We start from the raw sequence: 24,110 nt of genomic DNA, 5'->3' as shown, positions 1-24,110 counted from the left end.
CTGTAGGAATTTAATGCATAGCTTGTTTGTCAATTCTTATGATTTGATGATTAGTGGTTTGCTTTGATGTAACATAGACACGCACTGTCAACAAATGATCCTGTCCTGATCATTGTGCATTGCTATATATTATTGTGATTCCTCGAGTGTCTGGACTGTGTACCAGGTACCCCGTATATTGGTTGCTTTGTTAAAGGACCTTATTATAATGTGACCAATGCATATTGATAACAAGTATGCTATTTCCACATAGTTGAGAGATTTGGGATTTGATTTTTGATCAGGGTGGTGGCATGGGGGTTTCATTCAAGTGAGTATTTTTCACTGTGCCTTTGTTTGAGCCAATGATTTTGCTGAGTAGGAATGAGAAACAGAGCATTGAGATTGTGCAAGTATTTAACTTGTAAAATCTTGGACCAAATACGTTTGTCCCAACACAAAGTATAAATAAAAAGCAAATACAGTAAATTATTTGTTCAGCGCACAATATTATGGACTTTGACCAGGTAGTTTGCTTTATGGGTGGTGTTGGAGCAGGATGGAATGAGTTTAACAGAGTTCACAACTGAGGATTTGAAACTATCTTGGGCTGCATGCAAATGCCTACATTTCTCAAGATAGTTCCTTTTTGTGCTTACTTGCTTTCATTGTACTGTTTGTTTTGGAGTGTTAACCTTTCTTAAATGAATGAATCATTTGTACTGTCTCTCCTGTTTGGCAGGTCTCATAATTGTCAGTCCTTTACATCTGCCTTGTAACCAGGAAGTAATTGAACTACCTTGAAGAAAAGAGCAGCGATTGTTTGTAGAAGGCCAGTTATAAAGCGCATCATTAAATGTTTGATGAGTACGCAACTATGTCATTGTTGCAGCAAAATTTCCTACTGGAGTATCTGGTCACATTTCACTCCCCACAGAAAGGCATATCCCCTGAATGCATTGCGATCATTTTGGAAAAAAAATCATTTTTCATTGTTGCTTCTGCCACATATATATCCCTCATAGTCCCTGCAATCAAGAGACTTGTTTCATGATAAAACGTTTACATGTGAGAGCTCACACTGCATCTATGTATTTCGATAAGTGAGCTGTGAATTAAGTCTCCTGAATTTTTACGTCGACAAAAGAAATCTGTTCCAGGGAGGGAGGGTTCTCATTGTATGAGAAGAGTGCTGCTGATCAAATGTTTTATGATCAATGGTTACATTTTTAATTAAAAATTGGGGAAAGATATTGTAACACTATTCTTAACCCAAAATTAAAAGATGTCTTCATCTTTGACGGACTGAAACACTAAGTTTAAGGACAGTTTGTGTCCCACTCATGATAAATCCATGTTGCCCCCAATTGACTATGTTCAACTACTATTGTTACAAGGACTTGGAAATTTGACACAGGATTCTTTGAACCAATTATTCCTTTAAGAGTGTTAAGATTTTCATAAGCCATACAATAAGTGCAGTCGTCTGAATTCTAGTGTTGTGGGACACACCATATTGTCACAAATAATAATCCTAATCTTTGACTTTACCATCAAGTTAGAATATTTTCCAGATTTCTAAAATCTCTGTTTAGGAGAATTGACTGATCAGATTAATTTTGGTTTTATAGACTGTGTGGCAGGAGGACAGTGAAATGTTCATGACTAGTGTGATTACTATTTAGGTCAAAGCATATTTAAGGCAATAAGATGATTGTGCTTGAATACTTTAATAACCAAATAGTTGAACTCGGTTCTGAGCTAGAGAATCTTTCAATAGCATCACTGAAATGCATTGGTTTAAAATTTAAAACAAAAACATTAATCTATGTGTTTCATTAAGTGAAATTATCTTTCAATGGGGACTGGCTGATGTGGCACATTTTTTCTTTCAGTTTGTAAGTTCAAAGCTCATAAACGTTGTGCCGTTAGGGCAACCAACAACTGCAAGTGGACAACGTTAGCCTCCATTGGAAAGGATATCATTGAGGACGAGGATGGGGTAAGAAGCAATCAAACATGCAATGTTTTCACATGTGATCATAACATCTTACTCTTTGCACCTGAAATGCAATTATATGTAGAAATTAAAAACCATTTTATACATATTTCTTATTTTCAATTTTTCTCCTCTCTTAACACATTGCAGAAGGTATTGGCACATGGAACATCAACAAGTTAGATTGATGTTGGCTAATATTTCTAGGCATCCCATTTTTATGGATGCTGTAGACATCCATTGTCACTCTTCTTTTAACGTAAAGCCTTTTATTTGTATATGTAACTGTATTTATCAACAGTAAAGCATGCAGTAAATGAATCTAGGTTATTTGAAGAAAAAAATCGAAATCATGTCAAATTGAAAGTTGAGTTTATTTTTGGAGGGACGTTAATCCATTCAGTGAGGCTTTTACTATGAGACATGCTTCATAATATATCACAACTGGCAATTGTCCCTCTTTGACCATTGCATAAGTCTATTTAAGTACAAGACTTACTGAATTTAGATACCATGTAAGAACATATGGTTGACCTATTCCATGGACTAGTCAACAGCAAGTGGTAGGAAATTGAGACTCCCATCTTTCACTTGTGTTTCAACATTTTTTTCATGTCAATGTATTATATATGGCATACGGCGCTATAAGAGGCCACAAGGTCATTGCACAAAAGAGAATGTGAAACTCTGGGTGGCAGAGGAAGCAGCCACTCGCTCCAGGACGAAACCCCAGGAGGTGGTGAATGGAAGATCTCCAGTCATCGCTCCCGTGATACCGGGGTTTAGCGGCTGTCTAGGTTAACGAGGGTCCAGAATATTTACCAATGGGATATATGCCTCTTGAGACATAGTGAAGAGGATTTAGAGTCCTACTGAGGTCTTCCTTTGTTTCCCCGTGGGATTCATCTCCAAGAAAATCAGTCTGAAATGTTGCTAAATTCAAAGATAAGCAAGTTATTCACCCAACACGTAATGTTTGGAGTACAGTAGGGTATTTTGGATAACACTGGCAATACTATTGTCAAGTTACTAAATACAAAACATGATTTAAAAAAAATCTCACCCAGAATATTTCCATTAATCTTTGCTGCTTATTGATGATCTGCAACCAAAATTACTCCTCATTGGCGGTGATGACTAAAGGTTGTTTTTTTTGCCTGCCACTTATTAGATTTACTGGACTATTAATGCATATCCCATTTATAGCTATCAATTATGTTTTCCAAGCCATACATTACTGAGGCAGATTCAGCAAGTGAGTGATAAATCAGTTGCTCGATGATGCATTTTGTGACCTAAGATTGAGGAAGATCCAGTTTAAGGCACCCAGATACTTCTTGAATAAAGAAACATGACAACCACGTAAACTGGGCCCATCAGGATGAGGCTCGTGCAGTCCCAATGAAAAATTAGTATTCTGATAGATTTCTATTAGAAATGGCATCATTGTTCAACTGTTTACTTGTTATCACCATCGCAGAAGCTTAAAACTACAGCGCAAGCCTCCTCCAGCAAGTATGCATGCGTACACGGCTAGAACTAATGCCACAGCGGTGGCCTTCCAGAGACCAGCTTTGTGGGATGTGATAATCAAGGTAGCGGCATGGTCATCGCCCCTCAGATCTCTGTAAGCATTACTGTTTTGATGCCAGTATTCGTCCAGATGCTGCTTTTGGGTAGGCGGTTTTAAGGAACCGGTTTGTTAATACCATAGTCCGTCTCCTCTTCCCTTATAGTGGGTGCGTTGAAGTTGCCAATGCACAATGCAGGAAAGGGGGCGGGACTTGGGAGTAATATAAAGGTAGTGACCGAAGAACACCTAGTTCATTGTCCCCTTTCCCCCATACGTCCCACCATCGGACGGGATGTGAACGGAGGCTAGCACAGGGACAACGTGCTGGTTTTGGAAACAAGACCACACAGAGCAACAGAGGTTTGAATCCCAGATCTGCGCTTAGAAACCAAACTCTGGTATTAAGCCCGTTCTAAAACCAACAAAATAAAAAATAAAAAGTAATCCATCCCCCATATTAAAAGGTTGCCAGGCTAGACTGTGGTCTTGCATCCCGTACAATAAAGGGCACTGAGGTGAGGTGCCGGTGGGTGGGGACAGAGGGGTGTTGTTACGTTCACGCCTCCACCTGCTCTAAATTTAAAGGGGAAAACACATTTTTGCAGGACGAAACTGCTCCGGTCCCGTCCCTATGCAGGGAGGCCCATGCAGTATGGAGGAAAGGGCTGTGAACTAGGAGTACTTTAATCACTCATCCCTGTGGAGGCAGACTGTAGGGGAACCCACCAAGGTATTTTCCAGTGGATGACATAGGAGCCTTCTATTCTAATATTGCTAAGGTGTAAACATTTTTTTGACCTACTTGCAATGAGTAAAGGACAGAAGGGTTTGCTTTATCGAAGGTGAGAGAAAGCAAACCATTCCGATGTCACCAATTTTGGTGGACGTATGCGAGGAATGATAAGTGACAATGTGGAGCCCTTCCTCTGCTTCAGCAAGGAGAGATTGCATGAAGAAGAAATATATAATGCTGCAAAGTGTCTTTGAGCTCAACCTAGTCTAGTGGCTGATAGGAAAAGAAACATGAACCTGTCAGACGCTCTAGCTAAGGAGGGTATTCAGATTGACACTTTTTTCAAGATGTTTGTTGCAACCTCTGCTACTACAGTGAAAGCAGAGCTGTTTACCTGACATGTCCCTACACAAGAGTCAGGCAAATTCCGATAACTACGCACACCTGACTGCCCTTTCCCTTCCCCACAGGGATAAAAGACAGAGTATGAGAGCACACTGTGAGCAAGGCCGAACGCAGGAGGAAGCAGCTATTCCGGGACGGCATTTCAAACTGAGGAGAAAGGCGGTAAATCCTGAAAGGTCGACACGGAGGAACTTGCCCTTTTCACCCCAGACCCGCAAAACCTGCAAAGAAGGAAACCTAAGACCGGGAATCGCAGCTGGTGTGATGGATGTCAGCGGTACATGGGACTCTCCCGCGCTGATAGCCAGGGCAGGTAGAAGCGGTTGCCATTGTGGTACCATCCTTGACTCCAGCGGCAGAAGAAAAGCCAACGAGTTCAGCACAGCCGGTGAGTAGGAAGGAACTGACAGTGGACAGGACTGTGTTAGACTCAAGGTTGCAGTGGCAACATTCTACATAAAGAGAGAAGATAATAGACGGAGGTCTTTTTGTGAACAAACTTGGTACCAGAGATAGTGGTCCAGCGCCACATGGGCATCCATTCGAATGTCTCTTACAGGTACCACTCTCATGAAGAAAGAGAAGGTATTGAATTAGGAACTTTTTGTTATTGAAACTACAAACACCAAGGGCCTACGGGAGGCCGGCATGAAGTGTCAAAATGGTCAAACGAGGGTCAAGCCCCCTTGTACAGTCGAAAGTCTTTGACACGTTGTGAAAGTGTGCACGAGACTAAGGGCATTGTGAAATTAGTATTTGCGCCCAAAAGAGGGGAACGCTGTGTGATATTGTGAAGCAAGCACTTGTCTTAGAATAACTGAGTGACCCAGCGAGATGTGATCGCCCTTCGGAAGTCTCTTTGAATTGGCAAGTGCTTTGGCAAGCCATAAAGTGGAGGGAGAAAGTTGCAGAATTGTTTAAAAAGAAATTAATATGTTTGAATATTATAAGAGGATATTTTGACTAAAATGGCAATATGAACAGGACGGAGGGAGGCCAGAAGAAAGCTAGGGGAAGTGAATCCCACATTTTGTTAAAAGCAAGGTGAACTGTGATGTTTGGGGCAAATGTGAACCCGACTGAGGGATGCCTACGAATTGGGGTTGACAGTGATACACCCGTGAACGTTGTGTCGACAAGCGTGAACCCGACTGAAGGATGTCCACAGTGAATAGTTGGTCTGAGCACGACTGAGGGAGGCTATTATTGAGAAAAGGATCGGAGCCCGGCTGAGGGGTATACAGGGGCGAAGAGTAATCGCCCAACGTGAAGATTAACCGAAGGAACTTTTGTTTGTTGTATACGATGTATCACGCCCTCTGAAGCAAGAGACTTTGAATGAAGGAGACTTGGGCACAGAAGGCTCTGATATTGGGGAAAAGAACTGTAAGCTTGTGCCGGAGAAGCCCAGGAGTGTGCTGTGCTCAAGAGTCCCGCCTTGTCCCATGCTAAAAACGTGGGTAAGGGAGACCCCGGCCATAACATCCCATACTGTTTTGTAGTGGTACGGATTGGCAATAGGTATTTTAGTATAGTCTCTTTTTATTTGACTAGACTCCACTACGACTGTATTTTTTGATGGTCATAGCTTGCTCCCATCTTAGATTTAGATCAGGCGTTTATCTCACCCATTATACAGTTTAATTAACACCCTTTAACTTTGATCACTTGTGTCCGTCTTACTTTGATACCATGCCTTCCTTACATGACCCTTCATTCAAGATTGAGGACTACGCATGCAACCACTTCTAGAGTACCTAGATGCCAGAGGTTGTCTTGTCTCAGTAAATTTTGTAAAACAGGATTCCTTTGAACACTTCATTGTAGAGAAGTCTCTCGTTTTGGCAGAACAAGCACAAACTGTTAAACAATGCTTCATTCGCAGACCATTCTCAGCAATGGGCACGAAAGATGCATTAGTGGTTGAGTGGTCAATCCACTTGCACAACCTTCACACCAAGGATTTGTGTAGCCTGGAAGAAAAATAATTGCACATCAATGTTCTAGAGCTCGAAGCTGTCCATCACACACCAAAGTCTTTCATGTCCCAGCTCAATGGCAAAGTTATCTGAATTATCCCAAATACGACCATAATTGTGTTTTACTTAAGTTGTCCAGGGGGAACCCAGTCCAATATCCTATCTACTGACACCCAGAATCTTTGGACATAGGCTGTGAGTCAAGAGATGTTTCTCCTGCCTTTTCGCTTTCCCGGCATTCATAATCCCACAGTGGATATGCTGAGCAGAGACCTCTTTGTATGCCACGAATGAGAACTGAAACAGAGTCAGGTGGATTATATTTTCAAGACCCTGGGCAAACACTCAATAGACCTATTTGGCACTCCAGACAACGCCAAAGGCCTAACATTTGACAGAAGGTTTAATCATCTGGGGTGCCTGGAAGACATACTCCCTTTTCCTTGGAGGGGCTCGTTTCACAATGCCTTTCTCATTCTGCCTCTAACCTTGAGGGTTATCCACAGTGTAAGACCATAACCATGCCAGATGATTCTTATTGCTCCAGCCTGGGCTCTGCATTAATAGTTTGCAAACCTGTTGCTCCTTTATGAAGCACAGCCTCTCATTCTCTGGAACCCAGCATCCCTCAGCCTCAACGCTTTGCTCTTAAATTTGGATAAGTTGGATGAGTAGCAATACCTCAAGAATGTAGTCGCATTCTGGCTGTAGCGAGAACCCGTTCCACCAGTCGCTGCTAAGACAAAAAGTAGAGGAGAGTCTGCTCATGGAGTTTGCATAAGTGTAGCGTTCCTTTTGATAGCCAAGTTCAGCAGATTTTAATAATTTTGCAAAGGGAAGCCTGGCTTTCTCATGCATCATGGTCCACTTAGCAGCAATCTCTTGCTAGCACTTGTCAGCCAGATGCCCCAGCTTTCTCGTCTGAAAGAATCCTCATGAAGTTCATGAAAGGACTTAACAGAACTTTCCGACCTGTACAGATAATCGCACCTGTGTTGAAACACAGATCTTTATAATTTGAGTGGACACCCATTTACACCCAGGACAGCATTTCCAGCGGCCTTTACCTCATCTAGAAGAGTTGGAGAAATGTAAGCTTTGGTGGTCCATGAGCCGTTCCAAAATGTACTCTTTCTTTGGGGAATTTTAGAACCTAATACCAAATGTATGCCTAAGGTTTACGTGGCATTCCATCTGAATCAACCAATAATCTTTCATATCTTTTTTGACAACCCATTCGCTGTAGCTGACTGGCCCCTCCACTTCCTAAATTGGAGGCAGGCTTTGAAGTACTGCACCAATCGCTCAAAGAAAATGTTGATAAAGGTGGCTTTTGGTCCCAATGGCACAGGGAAATAATATCTAAAGAGGACACAGCCAGCTGGTTATCAGTCTGCATTGGACTCTACAAAAAAAGTCCAGTAGCCCTCAGCCTGGAAGACCCTAAGCTCACTCTACAGAGGTCATGGCATCTAAAACAACCCTGGTTGTGGCAGTTCAAAGTCATCTGTAGGGCAGTGATGTAGAAGGTTGCGCACACCATCACGAAATTCGATTGTATTGATAAAGCTGGCCAAAGAGGATTCTTATCTGGACAGGTGGTTCTATGCAGCTCATGTTCTTAATGTGTGCCTCAACAACTCCTTCTCCCTGCCTTAAATAACTGTTTAAATGCTTTGTTAAGCTGTTCAACTGCATAAAAATCTATGAAAGATTCAATGCTGGTGAAGAGTAACTTACCTGCAAGTACAATTCTCCAGCGTTGGTATCTTTCATAGTAGGTGCAGCTAAGGGGACTGCTACTTCATTGGTTAGTATTGAAAAAGTCTGAAATGAAGCTGATAAGATGACTAAAGTCAATGTAGTTTTTTGTATATGTACAAAATCCTGAACCAGCTGTAATTGTGCAGAAGGAGATAGACTAGATACAGGTGCATTTTTGATTTGGGTTATAAGCGTTCAACTGTCTTTCAAGAAAGGAAAAGGTGTTGGGCAAAGGGCAAACTGTCCCTAACTACTATAAGGGGTTGCCCTGTCTCAACAAAAGAATACTAAGGGCTCGGTCAGGATGTCCGTCAAACAAAAATGTCCACCATCCTGTGTTTTAAACCTTTTTCCATCGCTTACACTTTCAATCTAAAACAAAGGAAAATGGGTGACTACTTAATTCCAGCAAGAGACCTTTCACCTTCTGGATGTTGACACCAAAGTGCAGTTATTCTGCAAAAGAATGTATACAGATCAATGTTCACTGTTCATCCAACTTAAAGATGACCCAGGTCCCAGTCCTCCTGGGTTCTACTTGTTTTCACAATAGCATTCTTTACCAAATCGTCTGGGGAATTCCTCTCCCCCATTTGATAGCACAAAAACAATGATCTTTGTCAGGGTCTTGTCAGGTCTGGTTCACTAACTTGTCAGACCTTACCTTAGACTTTTCCAACAGTGTATCAAGTCTGATTTACTCGCCTGCCAGACTTAATTTCCACATACTTCAACTTCAGACATCCTAGTGTGTGTTTTGGGCTTCAGCCTGCTGGTTATAATACTTCCTATATTCAGGTGGCTCCTTCTATATTCCACTGGTGGGCTTTGCCCGTTCTCATCTGGTTTCTCGGACCATGTTCCTTTGACTTGGTGGGATTCTTCTCCCTTCGTTACCTAGTGTCCACTTGGACAATGCTGGTGTACTTCCCTGTCATTTACTGTCCCTTCTAGGTGTACTCCCAATATTCGTATATCCGTCTGTTTGCCTCTTTTCTTATTTCTCTGTGTCCCTCCAGACGTGTTTATCTGCTTCGCACTGTTTGAATTATATTGTATAGTGTCTCTCTCACCCCCCTCGTGCTCTTTGGGGTGTTCTTATTGGATTTATAAAGTTTGTGTCTCTTTGACTGTTTCCCTTTTCATCCCTTTGTAATCTTTGGGGTGTTTTCATAAAGTTTGCAAAGTTTGTATTATATTGTATCTACTCTTTCGAATGGATTGTGTCCTCCCACATATTCCTCATCTTATGATAACTCGTCGCCCTCAGCTTCGCTGCTTTGGAAAAATAAATTCTCTCGGCAGAGGGCGCCGTGCTCGAGGTCGTGGCGTCGATTGTCGCTCGACGGACTGCGTACTCTGTCGACATCACCGATGGTATAAATAGCTCGAGCCGCGCCCGTTGCTTCAGTTCCGTTTTTCCGTTCGCTTCACTATCAAACGGCGCGCTTCAGATTTTCTGTGAAGAAAATATCGTCATCTACAACTCCTTTGACACCCAAGACTGGGTTAAAAAAGTGTGTAGGGTGTGAATCACAAATGTCGATCACGGATCCCCACCGGGTTTGTCTCTGGTGTCGGTTCCAGTCACCGAACCGACGACTGCGGTTCCGGCCAATCCATGACCGAGAAAGCTCTTCGTGAGAGGAGAGGAGAGGTAAATTGTCGGTGGGAAGGGAAGCCTCTAAGAAGGCTACGTCTAAAAAACATAAGAAAGCGACTGATTCAAATGAATCGGATCGCCATAGGCACTCCAAGAGATCTCCAAGAGATCTCGATCTAGGAGTGGATCGAGACACGACCGAAGAAATTCGATGTCCGACAAAATCGGATTCTCCCAGTAAATGGGAAGAATTCCGTAAAAAGATGATGGAGGTTTTCGAGAATGCAGCCCCGACCCCCTCGAAAGAACCTCGAAAAAGCCATACCCCTAAGGTCGCTCCATTGGACGATAAAGGGAAGTCCAAGACTACCATGGTAAAGACCAGTAGTGTCGAGGATACTAAAAAAACTTGAGTCGACGCCAAGCCGTCGAAGACTCTTCGAGAGTCGAGCACTTCTCCGGTGCCATACAAAAAACACAAGTCGTCGAAGGCTTCGACGACTTCATCGACACCGTCGGCGTCAACCATTTCGGCACCAAAACCAAAAACATCCTCGACGCCCGTGTGGAAGTCATTTTAGAAGTCATCGAAGATTCCTTCAACAACTTCGAAGGATTTATCAATCCCTTCGACGCGTATGGTAGAAGAAGAAAGGAGATTCACTCCTTTGCCCAGATCAGACTTTTTTAAGTCCATGTCCTCAATTTATGAGGAATCTGGCTCAGAAGAAGACGAAGTTACTCCTTTTGGAGTTTCTTATGGCACAAAGCAAGTTCCTGAGGAACTTATTGACCAGGAATCTAAAATGAGAGACCTGAGTGATACTCTACATTCTGCCAGTGGAATTGACACCTCCCAGAATTAGAGTTTGCCAGACTTGATCCTGCAGAGCATGCAGATGCTGGGTACAGGGGTCTTATGACCAGAGTAATAGAATATATGGGTTGGGGTAACACTTCACCCGTTTTTTAACAGGATGACATGACGGATATAATTGTCAGAGGGCCTCAAAAAGATCCAGTTCTCCCCTTTCACAGGGCCCTTCAAAGGACGGTGGAGAAAAACTGGGATAAACAAGAGTATTGCTGCTGCAGATAGCACTTTTCCAAAAAAATATAGACCAGCTGGAACAGATCCTGAATACTTAAATAAGCATCCAACTCCAGAAAGTCTAGTCATTCAGGCAGCATCTACATCAAAACAAAATGCATATCCCACTATACCTCCAGATAGAGAGGATAAAAAAGTTGACACATGGGCACGTAAAGTTTTCACGTCAGGCAGTATGGCCCTTAAATCAACAAATGTCATCTGTACCCTGGCCAGGTTTACCCATACCCTGTGGGACTGTATTTTGGCGGCGGCTGATCATATTCCGGAAGGCGAGGAAAGGGAATTCTTCCTCAATATAGTCAAAGACGGGAAGGAGGCAATGGGGGAATGTCTCCAATCTGGACTGGATACTGCTGATAGTATCAGCAGGTCCATGGCCGCAAGCGTTGTGCTACGCAGATTTGCGTGGTTGAGGAAGTCGGGGTTTGCACCAGATGTGCAAGCCAGACTCCTTGACATGCCCTTTGATGGCTCGAGGCTGTTTGGCAGCAAGGCTGATGAAAGCCTAGAAAAACTTCAGACCTCGAAAGCTGCAGCTAAATCGCTTAGCGCCTCTATGCGGCAGCCTCTAAAACCCTATTCCGGCTCATCTTCCTAGAGGGGTCGTTGTTTTCGATACTACTCCTCTTTTGGTAGAGGAAGAGGACAGGCTTCTCAAAGGGGCAAAAGAAACTTCCCTCGTGGAGCACGAGGAAGAGGTTCAAAATCTGCCTCAGGAGCGGCATCTGTACCCTCAGCCACTCCCGCAGCCGCCTCCAAATCCCTCTGAGACCTTGTTGCACAAAACACCAGTGGGAGGCAGGATCTCTCAGCATCTGAAGGAATGGCGGGGCATTACCTCAGAGGCTTGGCACTGGAAACAGTAGCCCAAGTTTACTGTCTCCCCTTTCTAAAAAGGCCTCAGAATCATCCACCGGGAGCCAACTCCGTCAAAATTCCAGATCCGCTCCTGTTGCAGGAAATTTTAACCCTGCTAGAGAAAGGTGCCATAGAACTGGTACCTGTAGCGGAGAGGAACAGGGGTTGGTACTCCCCATATTTTCTCATTCCAAAAAAGGACGGAGGACTGAGACCCATCTTGGACTTGAGAAACTTGAACAAGTTCCTCAGGAAGGACAAGTTCAAGATGGTGACTCTTTCTCAGATCCTTCAGGCTCTCCAATTCCAAGATTGGTTGGTATCATTGGACCTTCAGGATGCTTACTTTCATGTGCCAATCCATCCAAAGTACAGAAAGTACCTGAGGTTCGCGATTGGCAATTCACGTTATCAGTTTTGAGTTCTGCCATTCGGGTTGACCTCCGCCCCGAGGGTTTTCACCAAACTGATGGCGGTTGTGGCAGCGAGTCTCGGGAGAGGAGGTATTCACATATATCCCTACCTGGACCACTACACATGATACCATCCCAGAAGCTCCAGTTTATCGGAGCAGTCTTGGACACTTCCTCGGGAAAAGCCTCGCCTCCCGAAGTGAGAGCTCTCCACATCCAGCAGATGGTAACAAAATTCCAGAATGCCCAACGTCTACCGGCCTTTGATTTTTCTCAGGTTCCTCGGCCTCATGGCATCCTGCATTTTCCTAGTACCAGAGGCCAGGTTGAGAATGAGATCCCTTCAATGGGCACTCAGAACTCAGTGGTCCCAGTTCTCAGGGAATATGTCAGATCTTTTGCAAGTTCCGAGCGCAGTTGCTCAGGTTCTTCTATGGTGGGCTTGCAACGACAACATTCTCAAGGGAGAGTCTTTTTGGCAACCATGGCCGGAGATAACAGTAGTGACGGACGCCTCACTCACAGGGTGGGGAGCACACACCAACGATCTGACAATCAGCGGTTGTTGGTCTCCATCGGAGTTCAAACTACACATTTTGGAGCTGAGGGCAATCAGACTAGCGCTGAAGGCCTTTCTGCCCTCTGTACAGGGAAAGAATGTCCTGATAATGACAGACAACTCGGTGGCCATGTAGTACCTCAACAAAAGAAGAGGAGTAGGGTCGCTACCACTGTGCAGAGAGGCAATGCAGCTATGGTTCTGGGCAATGCGAGAAGGAATCTCTCTATCGGCAATTCACCTAGCCGGAGAGAAGAACAAGGCGGCAGACGCTCTGAGCAGGCAGAGCACGGTCTCTCACAAGTGGGACCTGGCTCAGGAAGTCCTTCTGGAGATCTTCGCCCTTTGGGGAACCCCTCAAGTGGATCTGTTCGCCACCACGATCAACCGGAAGTGCGATCAGTACTGCTCAAGGGAATTTCCTCAAACAGGAGCTCTGGGAGACGCATTCGTAGTGGAGTGGAAGTTTCCACTGCTGTACGCGTTTCCCCCAGTCCCTGTGATTCCTCAAGTAATCAGGAGGTTGAGAAAGTTCAGGAAAACCATGATCCTAATTGCCCCGGATTGGGCCAGGAGGACGTGGTACACGGACCTTCTAAACATGTCCATCTGCCCTCCAATACGTCTTCCGCAAAGAGAGGATCTTCTCTCGCAAGAGGAAGGTCAGGTTCTCCATCCAGAGGTCAAGACACTCAACTTCACGCATGGTTTCTGAGAGGTTGAGATACAAGGATTGGGATCTTCCGGATGACGTAATGGAAGTCTTGCTTTCGACCAGAAGACCAGCAACAAAATCTTTGTATCAATGTTGCTGGAACAGATTAAGTAACTGGTGCAAAGATAAGGATGTGGACCCTTTTCAATGTGGCACTCCAGTAGTGCTCTCTTTTTTTATTACATCTAGCCGATCTGGGGCTCCAGATAGGAACAATCAAAGGATACCTTGCTGCGCTGTCCATTTTCAAGCGCACCTCAGAAGAGGTTTCATATTTCAAAATACCACTAATAATTCAATTCTTAAAAGGATTTACTAACGTATACCCTCCAATACCTTTTCATGTCCCAACTTGGGACTTAAATTTGGTATTAATATTCTTGACTTGCATACCTTTTGAGCCTCTGCACTCATGTCCATTGAGGCTTTTAACACTAAAAACTGTCCTTCTTGTGGCCCTATCATCAGCCTGCAGGGTTAGTGAACTTCAGGCTCTCTCATGCAAACCACTATATACTATTTTTTATAAGGATAAGGTAGTCCTTAAAGTTAAACCTTCATTCTTACCAAAGCTAGTTTCGGACTTCCATTTGTCACAAAAAATAGTTCTACCAACTTTTTATCCTCCTCCTCATTTGGGCAAGGAAGAGGAGAGACTGCACAGACTAGATCCCAAGAGGGCTCTTAGTTTTTACATCTCAAGGATGTCTAAATTGAGACAAGATGACCAACTATTCGTGGGTTATACTGGTCATAAACTAGGCTTATCTGTAACAAAACAGACCATATCCCGCTGGATCATTTTAGCCATAATTGAATGCTACAGATTAGCGGGAAAAGACCCACCAGATGGGCTTCGTGCCCATTCTACAAGGGGAATGGCTACTTCTGCGGCTCTAAAGAGGGGAGTCCCGGCAGCAGATATTTGTGCAGCTGCAACTTGGAAAACAATGCATACTTTTGTCGAGCATTACTGCTTGGATACTGCCTCCTCCAATGAGAGATTATTTGCCAAGGCAGTTCTGCATTCTGTCCACGAAAACTGAAACTAGTGCTCCCGCCTCCAGAATTGCCACTGCTATGGGAATCTATCATAAGATGAGGAATACGTGGGAGGACACAATCCATTCGAAGAACAAGTTACTTACCAACTGTAACATTCTTTCGACTGGATGTTCCTCCCACGTATTCCTCGTCGACCCTCCCATCCTACCCCACAGTACAGTTTATGTTTTCTTACACTTTCCTCTCACGAAGAATGTATCTGTCAGGGGGCACGCCTGCGTGTTCCTCCTATGTTTCCACGAAAAAACATAACTGAAGCAACGGGCGTGGCTTGAGCTATTTATACCATCGGTGACGTCGACAGAGTATGGAGTCCGTCGAGGGACAATCGACGCCACGACCTCGAGCACAGCGCCCTCTGCCGAGAGAACATTTATTTTCGAAGCAGCAAAGCTGAGGACGTGTTATCATAAGATGAGGAATACGTGGGAGGAACATCCAGTCGAAAGAATGTTACAGTTGGTAAGTAACTTGTTCTTCTCCCCCACTTGTGCTCATCGGGATGCTCTTATTGGATTTATAAAGTTCAGATTATATTATATCTTCTCTTTCTCACCCCCTTGGGCTTTTTGATATGTTTTCATAAGCTCCTTCAGTTCCCTCACAGCCCCCTTGCCCAGCCCTTTCCCTACCTTTGGGTACTTTCCGGACAGCCTTCAGTCTCTTCTGGGGTTGGAACACTGCTTCTTTGCTCCCGCTGTGTTCAGCGTCCTTCTCCTCATGGCTCCAGCATCTCTTTCTCTCGTCGACAGCTGCCGCCGTTGCTGTTCTTGGAGGGTTTTCAATGGACTTGCTTTCCGTGTCACTGCCACCGATCAGGTCTGCCTTTTTCAGACCTGTGGCAGTCTGCGTTCCAGCCTCCAATCTTTGCGTTCCTGGTCACAGGACCAGCGTCTGCTTCAGTGCTCCTCCAGGACTGGTTGTTAGACAACCGAGTAAGTGCTTGTTCCCTTTTTATCTTTAGTTTTGCCGTTGGGCAGCTGCACCGCAAGTGTTGATTCTGCGGTGGACCTTCGCTGGTGATGTTATGCATCAGGGTTGGATGAGTCTCCCTCTACATCATCCCAGTGTTTTGAAGGATGTCCTATACAAAACCATAATAAATAGTGGTGTGGGGGACCAAAGAGACTTGAGCGGGGGTTAAAGAAGGTGTGGACACCAAAGGGTTGGATGAATGCCGCATTTTCCCAGGGCCATTGTCACCATTCCCATGAAGGATTTCCTGTCCCATGAGATCCACTCTCTGTGTACATCCCCCAGGGGGACTATCTGGTAGCATCCTCACCTCCCTGGTCTCAAGGAAAGGGACCTTGCCCATGGAAGCAGTGACAATACCCTGGGATTTGTCACACAGCATATAGACCACCTTAGAGGCCCAGCAATCTGCCCCAGAATTCTACAAAACTGCAGGGGAATTAGCAGCTTTCTACATCAACAAAGTGGAAAACACAAAAAAGGAGATCAGCTATGCACACTAAGACAAATCCCTGTCTTTCCCATTACCAGTGACTTCATCCTCGTTTAATATCTTCAACCTCCTCACCAAAGATGCACTGATAAAGCGGTTCACTATGCTGAAAGCCTCATCCATTAGCACCACCCGTGCTCTGCAGCCGCCTTACAGAAACCCTTGCCTGCCCTACTATCAAGCTTCTGCAACTATTCTTTTTTTAATAGGGTATTCTGCAAATGGAAGTTAGACAAACTGTGGCAATATAGCAAACCCTACAGTCTGCTGGACAAACAAAACACATCTGCAATATGGAAACTTCCCTCCTGAAATCCCTGAATCTAGACTACCCTGTTGCTCACTGCATGCTTAACATTTGGAAGCTTAAAATACAATAGATCACCAGACTCCTCTTCAAAGCATAAAGCAGGAAATGGGGATCTCGCGAACCATGTTGACCCGTTGATTGGCTTCCTTAAGGGATCTTATGTTATAATAATGGAAAAAAACAAAAGCAGAGGATGAAACACAGAATTTTTTAAATCAAATTTCTAAAATGTGTTTTTGTTTTTTTGCACTTTTTTTTCGTTTTTAAGTGTGTGGGAGACCCCGCTCTCCCACCCACATCCACCATCTTAATTCTATAACCCAACCCACCATCTATTTATTTTGTAAAAAGTGCAAATCTCCCAGCAAAAATCTTTTCGGCCTCGTTTTGACATTTGTTTTTTGACACAATAACTCCTTAAGGGCTATTGGATCCATGTGTCAACGGATCGATACACTTTGAAACCCCACCTTCAATCATACGGTGTCTCCTGATGTTTTGGTCTGTCCCCATGACTTTACGAGGTGTTCAACCCTGCTGGAATCCTAATCCAGCTAGGAATTTCCACAGTGCAGCCCACAGTAACCTCTGGCCGAGTTGGGAACAAGTCAGTCATCCCGTCTGCAAGCCACAAACAAATCAAGATCTTGCCGTTTGCATAGACTCCTCCCATGGACAGCCTCATGCTTGTGAGAGCAGCTACAAACTTGGGGATTTATTGTACACTTGAACTTCTTTGTTATTGCAATGAGCATTTCCAGCCATGACAGGACATATTCAATAAATCAGAATATAGGGGTTGGGATATATAAATGTGTCAACCTATATACTAGATACTAGAGCAAGTAGATGGATGATTAATTAAAAACAACACATTTTATTAATAGATATAACATTAATATGAAAGACATACAATACTCAAAAGCCGCATGTAAAGCAGCGACAATATCCAAATGCAGTGAAACAAAATTAACTAATAACAATACAAACAAAACATTAAATTACACAGTTAAACAGTGACTGCAACCTCTCGAGGCAGGAAAAGCTTCTATTCATCATCATTTTACTTTATTTCGGCGGAACGCCATAAAAGTTACACAACACAATTCTTATACATCACAGGACAGAACTTGGAACAATCATTATTATGGGATATTCCCACTTCCAGTCCTGGGCCCCTCAGTTCTTGGTTCCAATTCAACTAGATTATCTCCAGTAAACATAGATGGCTTGTGCCCAGCTCTCAATGAAAGTGGAATTCCCATATGATCAATGCTTTTCCATAGGGGTGAAGCACTAATGACAATTGAGGTGCTAGATGTTGGGCCCAGCTGAGTATCAACTCCCAACAGACCAATAATCAGATTTGAGTCCCTTAATTCTAAACAAATTGAGTCATATGGGCTTGCATCATTGTAAAATAATCTTTTACACCATAAAATGTCCACTCTAATCAAAGAACGGCATCCATGAACTGTCTTCAACCAATGGATGCACTTGTTTGTGACAGAAGCTCTCGAGTCCATTTTAGTGATGGGGCTTTTAGGAAACATGTGCATGTAAACCACCCCTGGTCTTTGCCATCTCCTAGTTTTTCATACTCCATGTCTTGGTACTGTGGGACCTGTGAGCTTGGGGTCCGTGAAATTGGTAAATAGCAGCTTGTGGGTGTAGTTGCCATTTTGTTAACCATTTCACTTGATCCCCCAAAACCTTGCCCCCTCGCAGGACATGCTAGCCCCCATGACCAGGGGCCCCATCATCACCCCTCCAAGAGGACTGGGTAGGCTTGACCAGGTCATTAGTGAATATTGGGCTGATAACAATATCAGGTTGTACCGCAGTGGACAGGGTGAGGCTACTTGGGGCAGGCTGGGTCACATCTGTCATGTGAGCAATGCAGGATTTCATTGCTCTTGGTTCAGTCCCAATGGTATCGAGCTGCTTACTCGACAGGTGAACCCCTAGATTACCATGTCCATCGCCTCCAGCCTTCTTTAAGATCGACAATAAATGTTTCTTGACGGTGACCAGTTCTGTGTGGACCAAAGAACAATGACAGCCCTGCGATGTGTACTCTGAATCGTGAGTTTGAATGGGGATGAGAAGGGTTCCAAGCGAGGATATGGTTGGGAGATTTGCTCCCAGCAGCTGTCCATTATCAGTACACGGGCCTCTCCAATCAGGTCAATCACAGGCATTGTTTCCTGATGCTGTTGTGGTCGTTGGCATGGGGGTTCCCCATTCCTGTTGCCCTATGAGTGGGGTGTTGGGTGATCCTTTAGCATGGTAGCCTCTATATTAAGATTTGCTGATACTACAGATGTAACTGGAACAAAAGGAGGAACACTATTTTACTTCAACTGTGGTTTATCCTCTCGGGCCACAGGGTAGCTCATCAAAGGCCTTTGCTTAGTGTCAGGGCCTGTGGGTAAGAAAGCAGGGGGAATATGAACATCCATATACGTTGGAATACAACCCCCACACAACGTATCCAGGGTATCCCCCCTCGTCTGTAGGGTCAAGGGGGGGGGGTGCATCACTTCTCACTGTGCTTTCTTATGGGAACCATCCCCTGCACTAGGTGGCACTCTCGTCAAACCTTTCACTGATTAACCTCTCCCTGTTGCCTCAAAGCAGGTCCTAAGAAATCATGGATTTCCTTAATCAGATTATAGGCATTGCCTGTTATTGCAGGGTTCAGTGGTCTGGATTTGTTACCACCTGGTTCACAGTCTGAAAAGAGATGATCCAATAGCATCCTTTTCGCCGATAAGAATTTCCTCTTAGGTGTACGGGGAAGGGTTCGGGATGGTGAAGGTGAGTGTGAGGCACACAGGAGGCAACATCATCCATGGCTGCTGCTATGGTCACCATACCAGTATAGATCAGGGAATAGATGAAGGAGCAAGAGGTAGACGAGAGGTAGGATGAAGGCAGTTCAGGGTTCAAACGTTTGGGACTGAGAACGGGGGGAGCCAGTAACAGTAGATTTTTCAAGCACTCCCTATTTTATACTTCTCATGTGCTCATTGTCTTGGAGCAACTGTCGAGCTCTCATTAAGCGGCCGATTAATACACCTGCGGAGCGCAACACCTTGCCCCTTTTGTCCCCCGGCGGGGAATGCAGCCGGCAATGAAGGAAAGGGGTGTGACCTGTAGCCCCGGTCCCCACTACACAGTAGCCCTCCGGGGCCAAAAGGAAAACTATTCCTGGGCACCCCGTGCCTTTTGTCCCCTAGCGGTGTATTAGGATATGTTTACACCTTAACCTTCGCATATTAGCACAGGTGTATAAATATTCTAATACACAGTCACAAAAACTCAAATTGAGAGTGTATTCTACAGACTCCATTCAAATTCAGCAGGCTCTATACAATAGAAGCTTTTCCTACCTGGAGAGGTTGCTAGTCACTGTTTAACTTTATAATTTAATATTTAGTTTGTATTGTTAATAGTTCATTTTGTTTCACTGCATGGATATTGTTTCTGCTTTACATGTGGCTTTTCAGTATTTTATGCCTTCCAGCTTATTTGTAGATGTATTAATATTTTTTTTTAATGAATCATCAATCTACTTGCTCTACTATATAGGTTGCCAAATTTATATATCCCAGTCCCTCTGTTCTGATTTAGTATCTTTATGTCCGGGAAGAAGTTGGGACTGCACGTTTAAATCGATAAATAGGTGAGTGCCGGAGGTTCCCCCTACTTTCCTTTAAAGGACATATTTGATAGCACCTGGATCTATGAAAGACACCAATGGTAGAGAAGTTTAAGTAAGTTCTTTTACGTTTGTGCTGCTTTCTTTTGTCTCTAGTTAAGATTGCTATTTTTCTCATTTATAAGGTGCACATTTGCTAAACTCATTGTGCCTGAGCACTATTTTCAAAGCTAAGCGAGTTCTCGTTATCATAGTTAGTCTCGGCCTTAATGTACGAATACTTAAAATTATAACATCTGAGCTCACTGTTGGAAGAATATTATGTGACACATTTTTGGACTAATATAGAACAGTGAATGGACTACCATTGTTACTGTCTTCATTTGTTGTAAGAAGGAGAGTTTCAAGTTGAACATGATGCTTATGTCCGTAAGTTAGTTTACTGGATGTGACCCAACAATGCTCGTCACTTGAAGGGCATCTTGGCATGTGATGGTTCCTTGCGTTTACTTTTGTTTTGGTGTCATGTAATCACAAAGAACCTTTGCTCTTCCACTTGGGAATGGCCAGGAGGATATCCCCAGGGTAAAGTGCTCTCCTTGGGAACAAGATGTTGTCTTGCAATGTGGGTTTGATAATGGTCACACGCTTAGAAGTTCGAGGAGCCTGGCTTTATAAATGCCCAATAATAAAAACATTTTTGAAAAAGTCTCTGTGAAATCTGCGGTGCACATTTGTACTGGTGAAAGAAAAAAGGTGTTTTGTTTTCATGTACTCTTCTCCTAGTTTTAATGGGGGGATCCCCCTTCCTACAGCTCCATAGGCTCCAACTTGCAGGCATGATTTTCAAAAGATTTATTTCCTCTTCTGATTCAAAAAGATTTAATATTTCCCGATCTCTGTGATGCTAAGCTCTACATTATGCAAATGAAGGTAACATTGGGTGCTCCTCAGTGTGTCTGGATGGTTAACGTAAATGAAGTCCTCTGTCTAGAAATCCTATTCTAGCCTAATGTCTTTCCCTACTGCTCAAAAGAAAATCTAAGATAACCATGACAAACGTATGGGCCTTTACCAAGGGAAAGGGAGGGCTGCTGGCTTCGGACCACCACCGTTGTGCCCCTTTACCATAGGCCCTTGCCTAGGTTCACAGTCTAATCCATATAGTTAGTGTACAACGGGAGTGACATTCCGGGGTTCCATATGGCTCTCTCTGGCTCTCCTTGAAACGTGTCTCTTTCACAGTCCTTCTGCCTTCAGGGCTAATTTGGTGTTCTTTCAGTCTCTTCCTTTCTCGTTCGGAGGCTTATTCTTGCTCATTTCCCTGAGTTCTTTAACCCACATCAGCTTCTTGTTGTCTGTTTCTCACTCTGGATCTTCTTGATGTTTTTCTCTCTACTTTGGGGCAGTTTGGCTTTGCCCCGTCAACAGAGTTTCTCTCTCCCCACTCTGGGGTTTCTCGGTTCTTTCCTCACCTTGGGCTTTCTCTTTCTCTCCACACTCTAGGGGCTTTTTCTTTCCCTTCCCACGCTGTGGCTTCGTTCAGTTTGTCTCCTGTGATGAGCCGGAACTATTTTTCCCTTCTCCCCAGTGATGGGAGAAGGGGGGTGCAGACACACCATTTGAGGCTATGGAGGTGAGCCCACTCAGCAAGACCCTCCCTAAGGATCTGGGCAAGTGTAACCTCACTGGTAGTGACTCCCCTCTTGGACACAATGACTCCCATTCCTGCATGGAACTCCCTGTCCAGTAAATATTGTCTCCCTACATGGGATCGGAAAGACTGTTATTTCTATTTGCATTTCTTCAGTCCCTTTGGCTTCAGGTAATGCTCGATTCCACCTGAACTCCATTATCTACTTATCTCTAGGCCACACATATAAAAACAATATAAACAATATACTTAATGTTTAGTTTGTTTCCCCACCGATCCTTGATCAGTGATTTAATGTTGATTTCAGGTTCCTAAAATACACTTCATTTTTGTGTATTTCTATAGGGATAGTACCTATACAGATGAGCAACCATTTCTCTGTGTACTCATCAGAAACCTATTCCTTCATTTACATTCGAGTATGTTGGTTGACTATTTGGGTATCGACTATAGATGCTGCTGTTCTCTGTAATCCGATATGCTGAAATATTTTATAGCTGGGCTTTGTGGCTGAAAATGTTGCAGAGATACCCTAAGGGATGCGTGCACCTTTCAAATTTGTATAAACATTGTTTTTTTAGTGCCCCAGATAAAGGGATGATCAGATTTGGTTTGTGATTCTTATAAGTGGTTGTTTTGTTGGTTTCCATGTGATCTCTGAGTTGTTTACAAAAGTATTAACGGCTGCCAGATCTTGATAAATTGCTAATCATATTCCTGAATATCAGCCGTAAGCCTTTCTTAAGCCTTTCTTATGCCAAAGTCTGCCATTGTTTATTAAGCCATGCATTTATCAAGGGTGCTACTTTGCCTCCTCCCTCCTACCAAGCCCTAATAGCCAACGGAGCTGTGTGAGGCACATAGAGGTAATTGACTGTCTGTCTGGGGACCCATTGGAGAAAGAGCAACAATTGGTGGCCCCAAGAGTATTTCTCGTGGAAAATCAATTCCCATAACTCCACCAGTCATATCCAGTATGCCATGCTCGAAAGGCTTTATAACTGGCTACTCCCACCATTTATGCATCCGTGACCCACTTTACCCACAGCTTCTCTAACAAAGTTCATAGTGTTTAGTCTGGTTAATCTCGCGTACCAGTGATGGATCAATGTGTACCCTAGTTCCTTACAAAGGGATGACTTTCTATCCCTAGATCATACCATCCTACAATCATCTTTGCTGAGGTGGTTTTTAAGTCGTGTTCCCATCTATCCCTGGCCAAATGGCGTAATATCATGGAAGCATTTATCATTTTATATAGAAGTGAAATAAGGCCCCTGGTACCTTTCAATACCTTCAGTGCTAGTTCAAATTTCATGCGGCAGCATTCTTTCTCATCTCAACCTGCAGTGCCCCATGCCTCAACTGGAAATATTAAAATCTGTCATTTTGTACGATGTTGAATTCCCTTTTCCTTTCCTGGAATGTTTTGATCCTGTCTTCCTCAAACCGATCCTATAACCAAATACAAGCCCTTTTTTTTCCAACCCAAGAGTCCATTAGCCCCGAAACCAAGTGAGCTTGCATTATAAACGTGTGAAAGGGAAAAGTAGTATGATTTAATTTAGTCAAAACCTGGTCTGGTATGTCTAATGCTGATCTTAATACTGGGCTGACCTATACCGACCGTGGTCTATGTACTTTCTGGAGCCAGTTAGTATTCCATCTATGTTGACCACTAATTGAATAGACCATTTCCCATCACTGTTATCTGAGAAATGTTAAATGCATTCTCAAAAAAATGCAACTGCAGTAGAATACTAAATGAAACCAGGACAGCCCAATAATACTGTACCAAACATACACCAAACTGTAAGTCCATACCGACTGGTCAAGTATTGGTCTTCTGCCCTCCATATGACATTAGACATGACCCTTTACAGTTTGAGAAACTCTTGTTTAGAAAAGGTGTTGGTAAAGCTTGGACAAAAATACATTAGATTCAGAAATATGTCAGTCTTGAAGATTTTGATCCTCCTGAGCCAAGAAGTTGTTATCCGCTTCCAACTTCTGAAGACATTTCTAATGAAATTGAAGACAGCATGGTAGTTTGCGTGTAAAGATTACCTAATTTAGAACTGATGTTGAACCCAAAATATTTAACACTGCCTTTTTGCCAAGACTTGAGTTCCGTGTAGACTATGAGTACCACCGTCCCCAAGCACCAGTCAGGGAGTTATGAATCCCACTCGCTGACCGGTTATTGGGGCGACAGGTGGCTGGAACAGCAGCACTGGGTCCCCAGGTAGCTGCAA

The 24,110-nt window shown here is 43.8% G+C and overlaps 1 protein-coding gene across 3 annotated transcripts in view; it reads left to right on the top strand.

Moving 5' to 3' along the window:
- DGKH (diacylglycerol kinase eta) overlaps positions 1–24,110 on the top strand; it is a 1,951,678-nt gene that overhangs the window by 904,663 nt on the left and 1,022,905 nt on the right. For all 3 annotated transcript variants that reach the window (XM_069640477.1, XM_069640476.1, XM_069640478.1), the window contains one exon: positions 1,875–1,981. In XM_069640477.1, coding sequence (XP_069496578.1) covers positions 1,875–1,981 — 107 coding nt within the window. The remainder of the gene's footprint in view (positions 1–1,874; positions 1,982–24,110) is intronic.

Source organism: Ambystoma mexicanum, chromosome 7q, assembly GCF_040938575.1.
Source record: "Ambystoma mexicanum isolate Mex_15411 chromosome 7q, UKY_AmexF1_1, whole genome shotgun sequence".
Classification (NCBI taxonomy): Eukaryota; Metazoa; Chordata; class Amphibia; order Caudata; family Ambystomatidae; genus Ambystoma; species Ambystoma mexicanum.
The sequence above is the reverse complement of the archived record's forward strand: the minus strand, read 5'-3'. Positions and strand labels throughout refer to the sequence as shown.